We start from the raw sequence: 22,030 nt of genomic DNA on the forward strand, positions 1-22,030 counted from the left end.
CCTCATCTAGTTATTTTGTTATTTATTTTTTTTTATCTAATTTCTCTTTGCTGCTTAGTTTCATTGGAAACAAAATGGTGGATAGTTAATTATGTAGTCAATTTACTTTTAGTATATGAGTTAAATTTACGTCTTTATGCAGCAAATTGCTATATTATTATTATTATTTTTTTTTAAAAAAAAGTAATTATTTTTTTTATTTTATCTTTTTGATTATTTTAAGTATCTTATATTTTTTATTCAAATTTTTAGTTGGTTGAATTAAGTAACTGATTTCTGTATTTAACTGCTAGTTTTATTTAATGTAATCGCTGTAATTTAATTTGTAAGTCGTATTGTTAAAAATTCTCCTATATTATGTATTTTTTTTTAAGAAATTAGTTTTTGTGTTTCAATTTATCTTTTAATTATTTTAGGTTGTACTCATGTTTTCATGTTTAATTATTATTTTTATTGTTTTACGTAACTGGTTCTAAGTTATAGTTTTTAATTTGGTTGATTTAAATAATTGGTTTTTTAGTCATAGTTTTAACTAGTTGATTAATGTAATCGGTTTACATGTGTTACATTCCATCAACACGGATGACAACTCCAACGTCTAATTCTAGTGACTTTTCGGTAATGACGACAACTCCTGCGACTATTCTAATATTTTTTTTTGACAACGATAATAACTCCAACGAATATTCTCATTTTGTTTTCTACTTATTTTGCTGCTAATATATTATTTTCATAGATAGTGATTGTCTATGTCATAGGTTGATGATTGAGTCTTGAAGCTTTTGAGAAGTTTATAACTTGTTTTAGTTTTGGTGTTGTGTTGGATTTGTTCATTATTTCATACAATAACTAGAATACAAGAATGTAAAATTTATACATGGATTCACAAATGAAGATATCCATTTTGATTATATGAAAAATTGGTTTCGTGTTTATTGGCCTAACAAAATTATTTTTAGTATTGTTTTAACTTTTGTTGTTTGATTTTGTTCATTAAAAAAAGAAATAATAGAAAAAAAATCTGCTTTTTATAGTTAGTGCCTCGTGTAAGTAATGGTTATTTTAACTAGTTTCTTTAAGTAGGTTTTTTTTTCTTCTTTAATTATTTTGCCTATTTTTTATGATCTCATTCATATTTTCTTAAACAGTGCTTCGTGATGCAACTTAGTTTCTTTATTCATATTTTCTAACTTCTTGTAATTGTTTATTGTAATTATTATTTAGTTTTCTTATGCAATTTTTTATCATTAGTTTTTTATGATATTTATATTATATTTTATAATACTGATTGTTTTATTTAGTTTTATTTATATACGTTTTTTATCATAATTTTTGGAAAATTTTCAGTTATATAGAAATTTATAGTGTTTCATTTTTTTTTTCACAAAAAAAGAATTACAATTTTAAATTTTTTTATGGCATTCTTCTTTATCTATAATGGTTTTTCTTATATTTTTAAGTTTTTTTCAAAAAAATATCATGTACAATTAAATTTAGATGCCATGTATATCAACTTTTATTTTTTTTCCCTTAACCCTTTGCCTTGAGCCCATATGAAGATTCTTGCAACTACCACTGATTAAGCCCAAAAAGCAAAGGCCCGACATTTTCATCTCTATTTTATAGACCAGTTTGAAAACGACGTCATACCAGACCTCTGCTAGGAATTTATGAAGCTCCTTTTTATTCATTTTTTTTCATCTCTTTATTTGTTAATTAATTATTAAAAGTTTATTTTTTTAATATGGAAGTGAAAACCGAGAAAGTGCTTCAGATTTTTCTGTGTATTGGGAGTAGAGCCGTTACACGCTTTTTGGGACCCAATTATTATTATTATTATTATTATTATTATTATTATTGTGTTTTGCCATACAGCTTACATATTATTTTCATTTTTTTATTTTTTTTCCTAACTTGAAAATTACCTTTCGGCGGTTGAATTTTGTAGCAAAATAAGTGATTAATTAGAATTATGTTAATTAAGATTTTTTTTTTGAATTTTGACATATACTAAATTACGTTTTTTTGAACTTTTTTGGCTGTTAAAAATTCTCCATGAACTATTGAGATTGTTAAATTTAAGGACTTTTGTCTAATTTCATTTAATTTTACTGTTTCAGTGATTGTTTATGTGATATCTACCAAATCATACTTCTCAAACTTTAATATGTACTAAGTTATGTTTCCTGAACTTTCATCCATGTTAAATTTTTTTTATTAAAATTAGACAAAAATTTTTAAATCTAACCATCTCAATAGTTCAAGGGGAATTTTTAACTGCAAAAAAAAATTCAAGGAGCATAATTTATTACATGTCAAATTTGGTGGAAAAAAATTCTAATTAATCTTAGAATTATGTATCTCTTGTTGAGTTTAGTATGTGTGAACTATATATAATCTTTTCCTTAAAAAAAAAAGCTATATATAATCTATCTTATATCCATTATATTAAACTCGTCTAATAATATTAATTGATGAATTAAGCTGTAACTTTTGTCAGTGTGTCTAATCCCACCAATTTATACACACCTAACATTTCCTGCCATAAATAGAAACTTGATACAGAGGAACGTAATAATAACATAATAACATAATAGCATAATAATAAATATAGTATTTTTTTTGAGAGAATAATAAATATAGTATTTAATGTAGTACGATTATTTGTTTAATTATATATAATTGGAAGATTTTCCACTAAATTTCAATACTTTGACAAAAAAATTTCCCAAGAGAGTATATAACTCTAAAAACGACACATGTCTAATCGAATTTATCCCATTAATAGAAATACATTCTTATTTCTACAAACACACATTAATGTTGTTATATAATATTGCTTTGTTTTTGTCTGAAATTAAAAAGAGTTTAACAGTATTTTAAATTATTGTGAGGAGAAAAAAATCCCACAATTGGTTCAGACATATGACACCAGTTGAAGTAAAGTCAAAAAAGAAAGAGAGAAAAAATGAGCATGGGAATCATTGGACTTCGTCTCCACCAACGCTCCCTCTGTTCCCACTTTACCCCAAACCGTTACCAGTTACCACACTCACTCTTAGCTTAGCTCACTGCCTCACTCTTACTTTCATTCTCAAACTTAAAACTCATTCATTATAACAACAATGTCAAGTTCCACTTCACTCTTCCTAACATTTCTCACAACACTACTTCTTCTTCTTCTTCATCTTCCCTTTTCTCATGGAGATTTTCACTACTTTCAAATATCCCCAACACCCTCTTCTTCAGGTCACATTTTCTGTTTTTTTTTTTCCAATCCAGGATTGTTATTGTTTTACTAAATAAAAATAATGGCTTGATATTTTTGTGTTTAGGTTGGGAATCAGAGAAGTTGTGGGGAAAAAGCCCCACAATGTCGTTTGTGGAAGGACCCTTTATGGCTCCTGTGGAGGATTACTCGTCGGTTGTTTTAGCTGCTGAGCGAACACGCCGGAAAGATCCACTTGATGGGTTGAAGTTGTACACTAGAGGATGGAATATTAGTGACCACCATTACTGGGCTGTAAGTACATTTACACTCTCTAATAATATCTCATGTCCTTTTTTATTATCTTTTATTGTTTTTCTGTTACAGCTATTGACCAACTTAGAAATAATTATATCAAATAATAAATAAGACCTCGATTTGGTTATTGATTGAGTTACAGTTTTGTTTAGCCCTTGAAAAGTTGAAATACTTTTTGAGTTTTTGCTCGGGAAGATGCCAAGATATTACAACTCTGATTACAGAACATGTTTTCTTGATATTTATTCCAATAAAATTTAGGCTACTTAATATTTTTTTTTCTCTAAACTTTATGCTCCCCAAATTTTTTAGGTCGTTAAAAATTCTCTACTAATTATTGAGATTGAGATTGTTGGATTCAAGAACTTCCGTCTACTTCCGTTCAATTTTACTAAGTGATGCCTAATGTGGCGACTGTCCACGCACCAAATTGTACCCCCAAACTTTCGTCCACATCAAGGGTCCATTAGTAAAATTGAACAGAATTAGACAAACATCCTTAAATCAAACAATCTCAATAATTCGGCAAGATTTTTATTTAGAGGCTTGCTTGTTTTAAAATTACTTAGAAAATTTCCCCAAGTCATTAATCCATTTTACCTTTTTGTAGTAACAATTTAATTGTGTGTTCATCTTACAATTTTGGCTACTCTTTTTTGTATCTAAGTATTCTTTGGATATTCAGTCTGTAGGTTACACTGCAGTCCCATTGTTTGCCATTGCTGTCATCTGGTTTTTGGGCTTTGGACTCTGCCTATCTATCATATTTCTATGTTACTTTTGTTGTAAACAAAGAAGACCTTATGGCTATTCCCGGACAGCTTATGCTCTTTCTCTTATTTTCCTTGCACTCTTTACCATCTTAGCAATGTACATCTCTCTCTCTCTCTCTCTCTCTCTCTCTCTCTCTCTCTCTCTCTCTCTCTCTCTCTCTCTCCCTCTCTCTCTCTCTCCGATTTCTGAGTTTCACTGTTTCTCTGGTTGATCTGTTGATGATGTGTTTCATGTTGTCATTTCAGCATAGGATGTGTTGTGTTATACACTGGCCAAGAGAAGTTTCATCACAGTACAACTAGTACATTGGAGTATGTTGGAAATCAGGCTGATTTTACAGTTGGGAAACTAAGGAATGTGTCTGATTATTTTGCTGCAGCTAAGCAACTAGGAGTGGATCAAGTTTTTCTGCCTTCTAATGTACAATCCGACATTGACCAAATCGAAACAAAGATCAATTCTTCGGCGACCAACCTTGCAGACATCACAAGAAAAAAATCAGAAGACATAAAGGATCTCTTAGATTCTGTGTATGTGAAAACAGATTATGAAGCTTCTATCAGTACTTATTTCTTTTTGCAAAGTTTTACCTCGTGTTGACAACTAAACCGATATGTTTGTTTACTCATTCAGGAGATTGGCGCTCATTGTTGTCGCTGCAATCATGCTAATCTTGACATTTTTAGGACTCTGTAAGAACCTTTTGATTTGATATCATTGAGTTTCATCTTACTATTAACATTATGACACTATTTTCTCATTTATAGTATTTTTGTGTTTTTGTTTTTTCCTCCAGTGTTTTCAATTTTTGGGATGCAACTTCTGGTGTACATGTGCGATTCCCATTACTCTTACATTCCTTTCTATATTCACCTCCATTCTCATGGTATTGATTGATTCACACTACCATATATTGCAGCCTTGTGATTACTGGGTGGATACTAGTTACTGGAACCTTCATTCTGTGTGGAACATTCCTACTCCTCCACAAGTAAGTTTTTTTTTTGGAAAATTTAACATAAGAAATTTTGATTTAATTATCATATTTTATCTCCTTTCATGACAAATAACATAATAAATATGGTTGCTTGCAATGCATACTAGTGTGGCTGCAGATACATGTGTTGCTATGAATGAATGGGCAGTGAACCCCACAGCTCACACTGCCTTAGATGAAATCTTGCCCTGTGTGGACAAGGCAACAGCTCAAGAAACATCACTGAAAAGCAAAGAAGTCACTTGTCAACTCGTCGATTTGATCAACGAGGTCCTCACCAATGTGTCGAACATAAACTTCGCGCCAAACTTTGTTCCCCTTTACTTCAACCAGTCTGGTCCATTGGTGCCACTCCTCTGCAACCCCTTCCATCATGACCTCTCTGATCGAACTTGTACCGCTGGTGAAGTGGACTTGAATAACGCTACTCAGGTAAAACCTAAAACCAAGCACAACTTAATGAGTTGTCTGTTTGGTAGGGAGGAATGAAGCCATTGGAATAGGAATGGGAATGAAATTTAAAACGAGTCTTAACTAACATAAATAATCATGAATATAAGGCTAAACTAGTACAACTAACATAACAATTTTCTTTTTTAAGGTGTGGGGGAGCTATGTTTGCCAAGTTTCAGGGAGCGGGACATGCACAACGACAGGTCGTTTGACCCCAACGTTCTACGATCAAATGAGTAGTGGAATAAGCATGAGTATTGCCTTGAACAGTTACGGTCCTTTCCTTACTGATCTACAAGATTGCACCTTTGTGAGAGAGACTTTCAACGACATATATTCTGATCACTGCCCATCTCTACGACGATACACCAAATGGATATACATCGGTTTGGTCATGGTTTCTACTGCAGTTATGTTGTCCCTAGTCTTCTGGGTCATCTACGGTAGAGAACGCCGTCAGCGTCTTTATGCCACCACCACACATGATCATTCAATGCCTCACCCTCATGTGGAAATAGAAAAGGATTGATTGATTATTCACCCTCTTTTTTCTTAATTTCTGGACTCATTCTTTGCACTCATGTTTTAATTATATAATTTAGGAATTAATCTGTGTTTTCTCACGTTAATATTTATGTATCATAAAATGTCATCTTTAATTTGTACTATTGTTTAGATTGTATTAGTTGAATCATTGATGGATATATCTTTATATATTAAAAGTGCCTATCTAACGACATTTCTTGTTTTAACAGAATATACTAAAGAATATTCTATTAATATTTGAACTAATATTAAATATTCAAAATTTGTAACCTATAATGAATAGAATAAAATAGAATTAGAATTTATTTATAACCTATAAATACATATGCTTCCTTCTTCAGATTTATAAAATTTGCTGCTTATTATTTCGAGTGAAAAACAACAATCAACTGTCTCACTTCCCCGACCTTCGTTTTCCAGACCCACTCTCTAAAAGTTAATAACATACTTAATAAATTTCATCAAAAAAAGAACATAGTTAACAAATAAACCCAATAATTAAACCCAAAAATCAAACAATCTCTTTAAATATTCATTGGTGTGATCTCATTGAAAACATTTGCTAAATATCTCTAAACATTTGCTAATGATTTGAACAACTTTCTCTTAATTAGGTTGAGCAGTTGATCAAAGATGAAACAGTAAATGCAGCCTATGAATTGCTGGAATGTTTTTGTGACTTCATTCTCGTCCAATTCTCATACATTCGAAAAACTAAGTAAGTACCATTAAATATGGTGGATTTTCTTTCAATATATCTATTTTATATAAAGCGTGCCTATATAACAAAATTATTGGTTTATCAAAAATTTATGGATGACTTTTTATTTATATTAAAAATAAAATAATTTATTATTAAAAATAAAATAGTTTTTGAGATATATCTATCTATCTATATCTATTCTATATAAATCTATATAAAGTGTCTATAAAAGATAATATAAATGTGAGACAAGATATGGGTTGACTTTGTAATTACCTAGAAAAAATAAAATGGTTTATTATTAAAAATAAAATAATTTATGAGAAATTCATGAGTCACTTTTTAAAAATATACTAATTAAAAATATCTTGATTTAAAACAAAATGTAAAAATAAACTAATTACTAAACACACGAGACTCTCCTTCTAATCTATTATAGGTGACCAAAAGTTACCCATTAGAAGAGGTCATTTGTTTTCTAAATTGTAAGTATTATTTTGTGTATTTTTTTTATTTACTAATATAGAAATAGAACATTGCTATTATTTTCTTCTATGACAACAATTCATCTGTTGCGATTCTTCTTCCTCTTCCTTTATTTCATCAATACTTCCTGCCACCAATTTAGGTTTGAAGAATTCCATAGATATAGTTTTAAATAAATAAAATAAATGTACTTGAGTATCATAAGTAGATTTTATTTATTAAATTAATTATTGACACTATATCTTACCATCTTACATGAAAAATAATAACTTTGTCGAGCAGATTCAACTAGAATGAAAAGTACAAAATTAAGACAAATATTACAATGTTGTCTCGCAAAAGAAAATTAAAATCCAACCATTAAGAGTATTCTTATTTTTCTTTTTTGCAACTTTTACACATGTGTTATCTTCACCTATCAACAATTTAGAAATTAAATTTTAATATTTTTTTTATTTAACTCAAATTTAAATTGTATGCTTTATTTTTTGAACATTAATTTTTGGTTTAATTTTAGATTAATTTACAACAAACTGCAATTAGATTATTAACATTCATATATTGTATCCAGTATTTACTTTTAATTATTAACAATATTATTTACATTAATTGAATATACATATTAATAATCTCAAACAATAATTAATAATATTTTTTCTTTAATTATTTATTGTATTGTTTTTAAATAAAAACTAAAATATTAAATAAAACTAACACTACGTGGCTCGACACGTAACAATCACCTAAGTATATATATATATATATATATATATATATATATATATATATGGAGTCCGGGCAAACAAAGGTGAATTAATTGTTTCAAGGGATAAGGGATAAGTTAGAAATATCTCTTTTTTATATTCATTAATAAAAAATACTCTTATATTATATTTTATTAAAATATACTTTTTTTGTGGGTGAGTTGTCCAATATACTATTACTTTCCACTTAAGTCTAGCATATAATTTATATTAACTTAAGAGGTATAATAGGTACATCATCTATAAAAATAGGTATATCTTAAAGAATATGAAATTAAATGAAAATAAAAATTAAAACAAGTAAAATAAAATAGGTATACAATATAATTTCTTCGTGTCTCAACGTGACTTATTATTTGATCATAAGCTACTAAAAAAAGTTGGATTGTTCTTTAAACATAAAATCGAAGCTAATATTATTAGCGTCGGTTTCAAAATCGACACATATGCCAACATTGCAATTTAGATATTTAGAGATGTTATCCCAAAAGTCGCTCTAATGACGTGGCATAATACGATGTGAGACGCGGCGAACATAAAAGAGGTTGAGTGGGTGAGGGACCTTTGAGGAGACTCTCCAGAAGACTTTGGTCAGTTGTATAGACCAAATGGAGTCGTCTAGCCTTGGGCATACGCTGGACGAGGTAAACCGACCAGTAGTCCAAGCAACCAAAGAGCCATCTCACAGAAAGCGTCCGTCCGACTAGTGAGTTCGCAGAAGGAAAATGTCCAGATTCATTCCAATAATGTCTTTCCTTGCAAGTAGGTCAATCAACACTCCAGTAATTGAGGGATTGTGAGAATTAGGGGAAATGAGAAGATTTCATGGGATTCTAATTTTATTAAATGAAAATTTTATACTAAAGAGAAAAAAATGAAATTTTGAATAATTCATTCAAATATTAAATGTCTTATTCTATAATTAAATGTAAATATTCTAAATCTTTTTACCTATAAATAGTGGATCATATTCATTATTACAGGGATCGATCGAATTGGATATTCTCAAAAGAGCTTTTACGCTGTCAAATTATCTGTAATATTTAGAAATAGTAAGAAACTCACTTGACCATGTTCACGTGATCTTGCTATTTCTCGAAGAAATACAATAAAAAGGGGAGTAGGTCATTACCGATCAGGGGCCGAACCTCTATAATCATTGTGTGACGTTGATAGTTCTTACTATTTACATCATCATAAACACTTAAAATTATCGTTTCATTGACTCTGCGCTGTTGACTAAAAACGAGGTTAATATTTTGACACTTTCATTGAGAGCTTAAACTATTTTTGCTCTCTACTTAAAATCTACGTTTCAAGGATCATTAAATGATCTCCACTTTAAGACCGATGGTTCAAACAAGAAGGGTATCATCAACCGAACCGCGTGATCCTATGGCTACAAATTCGAATGTCCAAATCCCTACTAGCATTGGAATCGACAATACTAGTGTCCATCTTCCTCCTCGCAACAACACTTTAGTGGAAACTAGGGCTTGAGACCCCATTTTTAGAGGTGTTAGAGGTACGACAGGCAATCCAACTGGAGTTACTACTGAGCTGCCAAGGTTCACCCCTGGTGTCTAGGAGACAGTGATCACCAGTCAATACTCTGGAGAGACTGCAATAGGGACAGGCCCGCCATCCAAAGGAGAGCATCAAGTGGACCTGGGAGATAAATCTGAGTTGGAGAACCTCAGAGAAGTCTTGGGGTAAGTCCAGACGCATACCAACACTCTCCACCACAACCAGGAGGAGACCCATGCAACGGTGAATCAGGCATTCGAACAGTAAAGGCGTGAATTCTAGGCATGGATGGATCACACTACTTGAGAGATGCGGGCCCAATAGGAAGAAATCAACCGTAGGGCAAAGGAAGCTGATCTAGCAATTTTCCCAACAAACTAGAAGGTAGAGGATTGAGGTCCAACTGCCCAAACAGGATGACAAAAAGGGAAAGAGGTTGTATATCCTAAGCAGGGGGCTTGTGCACGGACCAGAAGAGCATCTGACCAACTATGTAAAATAGTCCAGGAGAAACAAACCCACCAATTCAAGGCCACGAGAGGTCAACCCTTACCGCCACGCTAATGAACAAGTCTTGCGAGATCACTACCTCGAAAGGGACGATCAGAAAAATTTATGACCAGGCCAAAAGGAAGAAGTGAAGATGCACCTCCTCGACATGCATGAGGGTCGTAAGGGTATGTCACTCAATACTACCAGGACGGAAGGGTCCATGTATATGGGTGGAACAAGAAAAATAACCAGCAACCCCAACAAGATCGAACAAGATCTCAAAGTGATGAGTCACACCCTAATGGAAATGATGACGATGTTGAATGTTGGCCTCGTGATGACAATGTCAACGAAGATGTGATAATCGTTAGGACAATCCACCCAATAATGGCAATAATAACCAGGATAATGTTTTCAATGATGGAAATCCTCTCAGGTTAGCGAGGTCCACTAGCCAAAACCAGAGTAGGAGGCCCAAAGTAGATTCAATTTTCCAAAGGATGGGACTCAAGCTTGGACATGACCATCAAAATGATTTAAATCGAAGAAGGGATAATTGGGATGGACGTTTTGTCCCCCCACATAATAACCAACCTATCGACCTAGACAACTTCATCCCAAACAGCGGAGGTAATCTTGAGCCCATCATAGTTCCAACCAATCAGCCAGTGACACAGGCTGGTAAACAAGTAGCACAAGTTGACTAGTGGGTGCAAGCCCAAGTGGATCATTTTAAAAGCTTGATACAAAGCCTGAAGAGCCTAAATCTTACTACTTGGAACACGAATGAACTTGAGGTTTGCCATTTTCTGCACGGGTCAATGCCATGGACCTCCGAACCAAGTTCAAAATGTCAACTTAGAAGATGTATACTGGGAAGCATGGTCCGTTGTCTCACATCAAATATTTTGAGATACAAACTGACTTGCAAGGAGTAAAAAGTGGCATTATGTGTCAAATTTTACCAGCAACGTTAGCAGAGGTTTCCCAATAGTGGTACTTCAAGCTAACTCTTACAAATTTTGGCTCCTAGAATGCCTTTGCTGCATAATTCTACAACTAATTTTCCTCCTCTCGACAGGTACCCACACACCTTGAAGACCTAGTTAAGGTAAAATAAGTACCGGGTGAGCCTTTGAAGGACTACATCAGTCGATTCATGACAAGTGCAACTAAAGTCAAAGGACTAATTGAAGAAGGATGTCTTACCGCAGTCCTAGGAGAATAGAACCTAAGGTGAGCTCTGGAAGGACTTAAAGAGACTCATTATTGGTTGAATGGGTGAGTTTTTCAACTGAGCAGATGGTTTCATCAAACTTGAAGAAGCAGTGAGAAGGGTGGACAATGTTGGCCAGAGTAAGACTGACCCGATTCAATTTTTATCCACACCAACCTCCTTTGCATCTGCTCCGAACTAGCAAAACACTAGCCATGTTATCATGCCCCTCACAAAAGACATTATATTTTTTACCATGTAGAAGTTGACTTATGAAAGTAAGATTGCTCATTCTTTATTTCATTGACATATCTTTTCTGGGCATTATTACTCTCTCCAGCGAGATGTGGCCCTCTCGAGATAACTAATATATCCTCACCCTCAATAGGGGGAGGTTGCAATCTTTGGTTATCTGGGTTATTGCGCTGATTGGGCTGGTTTGGCTTAATTCCCTTGACGCTTCACATACTGTTTGAAATATCCATGCAAGATTAGGCTCTCTATCTCGTCTTTCGGTTGCCGACACTCTTCGGTAGTATGCCCTATGTCTTTATGGAATCGACAAAATTTTGTTGAATCTCGTTTATGTCTCGCATGTCTCATTGGTTCAGGTTTGCGGAATGTAACCTGTGTTCATTTGCAAGAAAGATATTTTCATGAGTTTCATTCAACTCGGTGTATACTATTTAAATCGGGACATATTTGTCGTGCTTTTTTTGTTTCTTCTTATTTTTAGATGATTCTCTTGAGTCATCTTTTCTTTTGGTGTTTGAACCACTTGGATTATCTGCTTTTGTCGAGACGGTACTTGCTGTGGTAGTACTTGTGCTGGGTTTGTTTCCCAAGCCAGTCTTCAGCAACTTCATCTCGTTCCTTGCTTCCTCTTTGTTCACAAACACTTGCGCTCTTTTGTTGAATTCATTAATGTTTCTTACTGGACGATCCTGTAAGTCATCCCACAACTCACCCCCAACTGTTGAAAGGTCAGTTGTAATCCCTACTTGAAGAGAAGTAAGCTGAATACTGTCATTTAAATTTCTAACCTTTACAGCAGCTGTGCTGAAGCGACTCAGGTAAGCCTTTAGTGACTTGCCTGGTTGCTGTTTTATGTTAGTTAGAGACGATGCTTTAGTTAGTCTATCTCTGACAACTTGAAATTGTTTCTTAAAGTCTTTGGACAACTGTTCCTAAGACATTATCGAATGGTGAGTAAACTTATCGAACTAGCTACTTGCTGCCACAGTTAAAGACGTCAGGAATAAAATGCACCGCAGATTATTCGAGACGTTGTTGGCTCGCATTATGGTATTGAAGTTATTCAAATGAGCGACTGGGTCCGTAGTCCCATCATACTGCGAAAGGTGTGGATTTTTGAATCTCTAAGGAAATTCAAAATTCAGAATATTAGGATGAAATGCCTCAATTTCCTCATTTGAGTCATAACCAGGTAATTTTCCATGTTCCCCATCCTGATATTTTCTAAACTTATCCTCTAACTCAATGATTCGCAACTGGATGAGGTCCACTTGCTGTTGGTTGGCATTAAGTTGATGGCGTAAGTTAGGTGTATTTTGATTTAGTCGCTCGCAAAGATCGGGTTGTCTTCGATTCAAATGTTCACGAAGATCACATAATTGCTCACAGATCTCGTCTCTGAGTAACTCTTAGATTGATAGCTTTGCGTATTTCTCATGCTTTCTTGATCAGCATAACATCGAGGTCTGCTTCCTTCTCGCGTTTGCCTTCCTGATCGACTGTGCCCTCGAGACCTCAACTGTCCCGAGTTAGAAGTTGCTTTGTCTTGTACCAGTCTTCTCCTTCGGAAGAGGTTAGATACACGTCCTCTATTTAGGTACGTGTATACACCTTCCCTCTCTGATCGAGAATGATGTTGAGATTGTCTTGGTGGAATCCCACTTGTCCTAGGTTGAGTCCCAGGATTTCTCTTGTTACCACGAGGGATTTCCTATTCCCTAGGTTGGGGCTGTCTCGTGTCTTCATTCCTGCGAGAAGCCTTTGGTTCATCATTACATTCATTCCCTCGGTTCATAAATCCTTGGGATCTTTGAGGAACATCTTGACGTTGCTCTTGATTATTTTGTTGTTCATCCACTTGAACATCCCTAGTACCCCTAAGTTGTTCCTCCTGGGTGTTTTGGGGATTTCCTTGATTTGCTTCCTGTCTCTTAGTTCTTGAAGCTTGAGGTCTTCCTCGTGGTCTTCTTACCCCAGGATCAGGTTGATTCTAAGTATTAATTCCTTGAGTCGCCCTAGCCGCTGCAACCTCTCTTTCCAACTCAGCATTTTGTCGGTTAGATTCGGCTAAGCATTGGTAGAGTTGTCTAATTTCCAATTCCACTAATGGTACATACCTAGTTGGATCATACGCATCCTCACTTCTAGGTACATATCCTGCAGAAGTATTGGTTTCTTCATTCCTCCCTTCTGGGTTTTGATTATCACCACCATAATTTCTCCTTGAACGTGTTGTTCTAGAAGTATGGGGTCTTTAAGAACCCATTGGCTCTTTCCCAGGGCGATGTGTAGTTTCCTCAGGACGATTTCCATCGTTTTGATTATGATCAGCCATGGATAGATTTCTGTTTGCAAGGAGGGATTTTTTTTTTTTTTGAGTTTTATCACTAAGGCTCTCAATGAAAGCACCAAACTATTAACGCAGATTTTTGTTAACTAAAAATAATAAGCCTTTACGTAATAAATATATCACAAAAATAGTAATAAACGATTGAATAACTCCAAGGATTTTACGTGGTTTTGCAGTTAAATCTGCATACTCCACGAGTCTATCTTATTATGACATTTTTCAGAAGAATAGATACAATATACAATTGATAATCTTTTTCTCTCAAAATATTCATCTCTTTTCTCTGTAGAATCTTTCCCTATTTATAGGAATATAGGTTGACAGTTATTTACAATCGGGATCAGTTTAAAATGTAACCGTTCATGAAACGTTGACAATTCTCATGTTTCATTCAATTACATGTAAGATAATACTAAATAACTACTTAACTGCCTTTTGTTCTTATCCTTATCGATGATTAATGCTGATTTAGACAATTGTATCTCGCTTAACTCTGAGTTATTATCTTTGTCTATCTTGATGTGGAAAAAACGGTAAGTATTAACAGATGATTCGCCTCGTCAAGGCTCTTTAGTTAGAATCGCGAGGTGACTGTCTCGCTATTCGTAACCCGAGGTTCCTTTTTATGATTTTATCCACTCTTCTTTTAATAAATCAATTATCTTCTTTGGCTATGTACTTCGAGGTAGGTGCGTATCTCGTCAATATAAGTTTCAATAGTCTTTTATCCTTACCTTGCTAAAGACTATTGTGGTCAATGAGTTATGAATATCTTCTACTAAACCTTTGTTAACGAACTATCTTATCTTGCATTTAATGATATAAAATTATTATACTAGGAGGTTCATATTCCACTGCAACACACGTGTCACTCTCTGAAATATAGCCGAATTTCAAGTATAACAATAAAAAATTAAAAAATTAAAATAACTGAAATTTAATAAAATATTTCTATTTGCTGAAAATAATTTAAGAAATTTGAAGTTTTGACAAAATTTGAAAAATTCAATAATATATGTTGTATGTATCTAAGAAATTATAACTAATTATAAGTAAGAACCATTAATTACACATACAAAAACTATGTAATATATTTTTTTTTTGAATAAAAAACTATGTAATATTAATTTTGTACAAACTAATATAAAAGAAATAATGATCTATAGACTATAAATAGGCTCTAAGTGCATGACCACATTCATTTTTAAATAATGTGGGATTTTTCTCAAAATAACTCACTAATGAGTGAAATCAATAAAATTTGAAAAAGTAAATAAAAAATATAAAAAATAAGATAAAAAATAAATTAGAATAGAACTCATAGCAGATGCCACGTCACCGCCCTATTTTTCTTTTTTATATAAAAATATAGATACTAGTATGCACAATGTACATATACTTATTATATTTTTGGTTTTTATTTATTTATTTTTGAAAGAAATGCAAAATTTATTAAGAAAAATCTGCTGTTACAGAAGAACTCAAAAATCGAAGACAAGCATCTGTACAAAAACAATCTCCTAAACTAGTAACAGAGGTTGCCAGTGTATGGTTAACACCATTCCCTGATTGCAGAATGGCACTGCAAGAACCACCACCAACAACAACTAAACAAGAATATATATCTAATAAAATAGACTGAAAACTAAAATTAATGTGAAGCTTATTAGTCCAACCAATTGCAACAGTAGAATCACTATTAATAATGGAGATATTAAAACCAAATTGATATGCAAGAGTCAAGCTCAGACGAATGGCAAGCAGCTCCGCCACATTAGCAAAGAAATCAACTAACACACCTGATGAACACGCCAACCAAACCACACCCTCTGCATCCCGTATCACTTCCCCCAATCCAACAAAGCCCCTCCCTGAAATCACTGAAGCATCCGTCGCTAGAGCAAATTCAAGAGGAGGTGGCATCCATCGAGTAGTTCGGTTTACAACTGGGTTTGCAAGGCCCAATCCCAAATGAAGGCCTCGCCGATCATACTCCTTAAACTCTGCCAGATGGTTATTGGCTAAGTCTGGAATAATATTCAATCTCGAGTGCTTGTTGCCAAATAATGAGTTTCTATCATACCACAGCCACCAAAAGGTTGTCATCATCAATTCAAAAGCCTCACGGGATAGCCTGTCAATGAGTAACAGGAAAATTTCCTGCATTGGTCCATATGCACATCAACGGAGCACCGACCACACCCCCAACCGATGCCACATTGGAATCAAACCAGAACAGAAAAATAGAGCATGCTTAGGAGTTTCAGCTTCTTCTTCGCACCGAGAATAGCAAAAAGGTACCTGAACTTTTCGGGAGATGAGTTGTGTTGCTACTGGTAAAGCCAAATGGAACATACACTAAACAAACACTTTCACCTGTGGTTTCCACCAACGAGTTAACTTGGATGAACTTGCAACTCCCTCCTTAACTTGGAGCGACCATGCCAATGAGTAGCCACTCTTGACATTATAAACCCCATCTCTATCGTAGTGCCAGTACCAACCATCTTTTGCCTCACGCCTCGCTAATGGAATAGACAGAATTATGTCCACATCCATTGGCAAAAAAACTTGTTGAAGCTTCCTCACATTCCAAGTACCGAATAGAAGAATAAATTCACTCACCCGACAGTCATCATTAATCCTCCTCGTGATTGGCTGAAAAGACTTCTGACGCGGAGCCATAGGTCCTTGAAAGCCCTAACTTGTGTTCCATCTCTAATAGATCTCCAAAGACCGTACTTAAGCAACTCCATTTCCCATATCAAACTCGACCAAAGATGAGACAAATGAACTTTTTTCATGGCCTCAAGGATAGAGCAATTTGGGAAATATTTATGTTTCAAAATTCGAACAGGCAATGAATCTGGATATAGAAATAACCTCCATACTTGCTTGGCCAAAAGAGCTTGATTAAAAAGTTGAAATTCTAAAAACCAACCCCACCCATCGACTTGGGCTAACATACTGTTTCACATTTCACCCAAGGAATCTTCCTTTGATCTCCAGATGAACCCCGCCAAAATTGTCTTACAATAGACTTTAATTTTTCACAAGTTTTCGTCGAAAGCTTAAAGACACTCATCATATAAGTTGGAATAGCTTGAAGAATAGATTTGATAAGTACTTCTCTCCCACCAGCTGAAAAAAATTTCACTTCCATCCCCGCACACGCTTCCTAACCTTCTCACAGATCTCCTCAAACACCTATTTTTGTTTCTACCAATCACTGTAGGTAATCCCATGTACTTTCATGTGTAGCCACTGATGTCAACCCTAAAACTCTCAGGACCTCATCTTGATCCACCTGTTGCACATTCGAACTAAAAGTGATAGTAGATTTCTCAAAATTAATCTTCTATCCTGAGGCAGCCTCATAAGTTAGAAGGATACGCTTTATAGTTTTAGTATCACCTCTATTAGCCCTACCAAATACAAGGCTATTATCTGCAAAGAACAAGTGAGTAACACGTGGTACCGATCTAGAGCACCTAAACCCCATTAGTTCAGATTTGCATCCTGCAAGGGAGAATAATGAAGATAATGATTCTTCACAGAAGAGGAATAAATAAGGAGATAAAGGAGATCCATGTCGTAACCCTCTTGTCGGAATCACTCGACCTTTAGGGCGATAACCCTAACCCAACCCTCAGCAAAGCCAAACTGTCACATCATACTGGCTAAGAACCCCCATTCCACCTGGTCATATGCTTTACTCATGTCAAGCTTGAGTGCCATAAATCCCTTTCTCCCGTTATTTCTTTTTAACAGTGAATGAAGTAGCTCAAAATTGACCATGTATCAAATGCCCTGAGACAAATGCACTTTGGAAAGATGAGATGAGGGGACCAGGAACACTTTCATCCTCAGTGATAAAGCTTTAGTAACAATTTTATACATTACACAATTTTATTTTAATTATGTGTATTTTTAGTTATATATTTTTTCAAAAAAACCAGAAAGATTTTTTTTAAAAAATTACAATAGGTAAAGAAGTCACATATTATAAACACTTTCCCTATTTTATTACTTTTTAAAAAACTTTAATAAAAAACATATATATTTAAATATGTGCAAAATAATGATGATTTTTTTTTAAAAAAATATGTAAAAATGCAATAATAGATTAATAATTTTTAAATATGTTTTTTTTACAAAATAACAATACAAAGATTTATTTAGATATGTCTCGTTTAAATTTAACTTACAATTTTCGAAAAAAGAATAGCACTTTTTATTTTATACCTAAATTTAATATAAGAACTTAAGAAGATATAATATGATGAATGGTTAATAAATTTATGTCTATATAAGTGAATCTAGTTATGACTCGATAAAATATATAAAAAATTAATTTGAGCTGCAATTAATAGGGCCATGATCATCTTGAAAACTCCATAACAATGGTTCATTATACATGTATCCGACCCTAGAGTGTGCCAAAAGCCATTGTAACACAGAAGACATCAATTTTTATAACAGTGGAATTAATTAATTATTGTACTAAATTTTCTTATTAATTTAGGTAGAGTCAAGCATCATCAACTTAATCCAAATGATTAATTACATCGACATCATCCGTCACCTAAGTTTTCTTTCTTTTTTTTTTTGGGACAATTTGAAAGAAGATCATCTCATAATATTAAAAGTCAACAAAACTATGTTAATAAGACTACTCTGATTAATCTAATACCCTCTTCAAATAACTTTCTACATTTAGATTACATATAAATTAATATTATATTAATACAATTGGCTATAGTTATATGTTTAGATACGTATATGTAGTTAATTAAGAGGTTTAAAAAACTATAGGAGAGCTTATTTTCATTATTCTTAATTAAGGTCCTCCCAATCAAATTAAATAATAACAATATTTGACAACTTGCATAATAATAATAATAATAATAATAATAATAATAATAATAATAATATGTCTCTCCATAACTAAAGGCCAATATAGAATAGCTTATTATAATAATTAAGAAGACCATTCTAATTATTATCCCTTAATTTGTATATATTAAATGAAAAATAAGATCAGCCATATCCCATATCATATTATATATGGTTTACTTTCTGTCACACTCAATTATATGTCACACAGCTGTGACACACCTTACAATATATATAAATTAGGTTCCAATTCCAATTACCTAAGATTTTTCAACCGCTTCGTAAGAGAATGATATTAATTATGAGGTAAATTGTGATATAAATACATGTTTTATATTTTATACACATATTTTAATTTTATTTTTAGAGGTAAAAATATTCAACAATATAATTCTCTTACATTTGTTGCTATACTTTTGTTAACTTATAAATATGAATACGTAGAGGGTCTAAATATATTAAATTTATTTATTTTATTTTAAAATTTTAATTTTTAATATTAGAAACTAAATGTTATTTATTTCAAAAAAATAAAATAAAAGAGATGCAATACTAAATTATCATAGCTGAGTAAATCAGTACAATATATGGAATATGGTTATCGAATTGAAGTGCTAATACCATGTAAAAAGTGTTATGAGAATTGATTTTTTTATTATTGAAACACGTAGCATTTAGTTCTGATATTAAGAATATTAGTTTTAAAATAAAAAAAAATTAAATGTAATGCATTTGGGCCCTCCACGTATCTATATTTATAAGTTAACGGAAGTAGTAGTAACAGGTGTAAGAGAATTGTAACATTGAATATTTTTGCCTCTAAAAATAAAGATAAGATATTTAAATGTATAAAATCTGAAATATTAGGTATTTATGTCACAATTCACCCTTAATTATATATAGTATAGCCTTTACATGAAGTAAGTTTTTCTTATTCTTAGGCCATCTTAGATATGGGGCCAAAAGGTTTTATGTAAATTTAAATGTTATGTTTATCCTTCCTTTCAAAATAAAAATAAAAATGTTAACCCTTGATGGGCAAATATCACTACTACAAAAGTCAGAATTCGCGACGGTCCTAAAAATGTTTTTTTTAGGGACCGTCGCTAAAAAAAATTAACTGTTTAAAACCGTCAGGAAAATTTAGTATTCCTGAAGGTTTATAATAGTAATTACAGGAATAGACGACTATTTTAATTGGAATTCGTGAATTTATCGAGCCCTTATACCCGACGGTTTAAAACGGTTTAAAACCGTCGGGTATAGTTTTGGGCCCTTAAACCGTCGCCTATACTATATCCGATAGTTTTACACTGTCGGGTATGAGGGCCCATTAAAAAATCGTCACCTACTTCTCGCCACATTTCTCACGTGCCCACCTACTTCTTTTCTATTTCCCACATGCCCACCTATTTCTTCTCCATTTCCCACACCCTAAAATGAAAATCTCACTATAAGAAATGTCACTTTTACCAGCACAGTTCGCTACTGCGCTGGTTTACCAGCGCATTTCGCAAACTGCAATGGCAAAAAGGTCAAAGTTTTACCAGCGCACATTTGCAGTGACTAAAATCTAACTTTTACCAGCGGATTTATATGCGCTGAGAAAAGTCATTTTTGCCAGCGCTTTTCATTTTGTGCTGGTAAAAGTTCTAATACCAACGTTGATTTGCCAACCCCTTTTACCAACACATCAGAAGTAAATTCCATTTTACTAGCGCAATACCAAACTTTTGCCATCACAAAAATGTGCTGGCAAAAGTGACATTTCTTGTAGTGTCTTAACTCTCCAAAATCCCACCCATGCCTCCGCACCATTGCCCTCCTCTCTCACCATCTTCCTCCCTCTCTCGATCTCCCTTTCTTCTCGTCTCTCTTGTTCATCGATCTCCACCCACCCCTCCTCCCGTTGGTCTCCCTCTCCTCTCCGTCGCATACGTCGGACCACCACCACCTCCCGTCGGTGTCCCTCTCATCTCCGTCTCATACGTCGGACCATCACCACCTCCCATCCGTCTCCCTCTCTCTCTGAGCTCGGTATAAATACATTTATTTATTTATATACTTTTTTATTTATTATATATATATTTATTTTGTTATTGTATAAATTTAATGTGTTTTAAAGTTAGTTGTTATTGTAATAAAATTAATTAGTTGTTTTATTTTAATTTAGGTAAATTATAAAACTAATGCTGGATAAAAATGGGGAGAAATGGCAAAAAAATCTGTATTTTTTCTCTTTTTTTTTTACATTCCCGACGGTTTAAAATCGTCACCTATAACAGGGTAAAGGTGAGGGTTTTCAACTGTCGGGAAATCCACATCAGCGATGGTTTTTAACCGTCGCCTATTTTGCAAGTTTTAAATAAATTATTTGTTGTTTTATTTTAAAATAGAATGCATTCATTCAAACTTTGTTATCACATTTTAGCTGAAGGGCTTAACAAACACTAAGAGATGCAACCCCAATCCACATAATACTAGTTTTGGATAATAAAGTTAATTGGCTAAAATGTGAGCCACTTAATTGGCTTCTCAAGAAACGAAGTGGATTGTTCGTAGATAGTCTGATTCCACAATGATGTTATATGAAAATCCTATTGTATCCCAACTAGTAGCCCTTCTTTAATGGTTAGCAGCCCTGCCATTAGAGGTGTTAGTTGCTACTGCAACACTTTCGCAGCCGCAAAAGCAACTGCACCATCATTTCCTCACACCACACAACTAAGTGTAGCATGGCCTTCTTTTGTCCTCAATCTAGCATCCACATTAATTTTAATACATCCCACCCCCGGTCGACACCACTTCCCCTCCTCCCTAGTCGAACTAGTACGCTTTTTGCCACCATTAGCATCTTGGAATTCCTTTAAAAATCTCTCACACCAGTCAACCATGTCACCTGCTCTCAGATAGATGCTCCCATGTTTCGTACTAGTTCTTACATTCCATATGTTCTAGGCAACAACTAGAAAAAAAAAATCAAAGGTATTAGAAGCACAAACCTTTGCCATAGTGCTTAAGAAAGTGGTGATGTCTAGAATCCTA

General features: G+C 33.5%; 1 protein-coding gene across 1 annotated transcript; it reads left to right on the forward strand.

Moving 5' to 3' along the window:
* The first annotated feature begins 2,881 nt into the window (after positions 1-2,881).
* LOC115698861 (uncharacterized) lies at positions 2,882-6,485 on the forward strand. Its single transcript, XM_030626072.2, has 9 exons — positions 2,882-3,249; positions 3,336-3,523; positions 4,212-4,396; positions 4,546-4,830; positions 4,934-4,992; positions 5,097-5,133; positions 5,220-5,291; positions 5,405-5,729; positions 5,899-6,485. The coding sequence occupies exons 1-9, from the start codon at positions 3,126-3,128 to the stop codon at positions 6,277-6,279; spliced, it is 1,656 nt and encodes a 551-aa protein (XP_030481932.2). The 5' UTR covers positions 2,882-3,125; the 3' UTR covers positions 6,280-6,485.
* The last annotated feature ends 15,545 nt before the right edge of the window (positions 6,486-22,030 follow it).

Source organism: Cannabis sativa, chromosome X (genome assembly GCF_029168945.1).
Source record: "Cannabis sativa cultivar Pink pepper isolate KNU-18-1 chromosome X, ASM2916894v1, whole genome shotgun sequence".
Lineage (NCBI taxonomy): Eukaryota > Viridiplantae > Streptophyta > Magnoliopsida > Rosales > Cannabaceae > Cannabis > Cannabis sativa.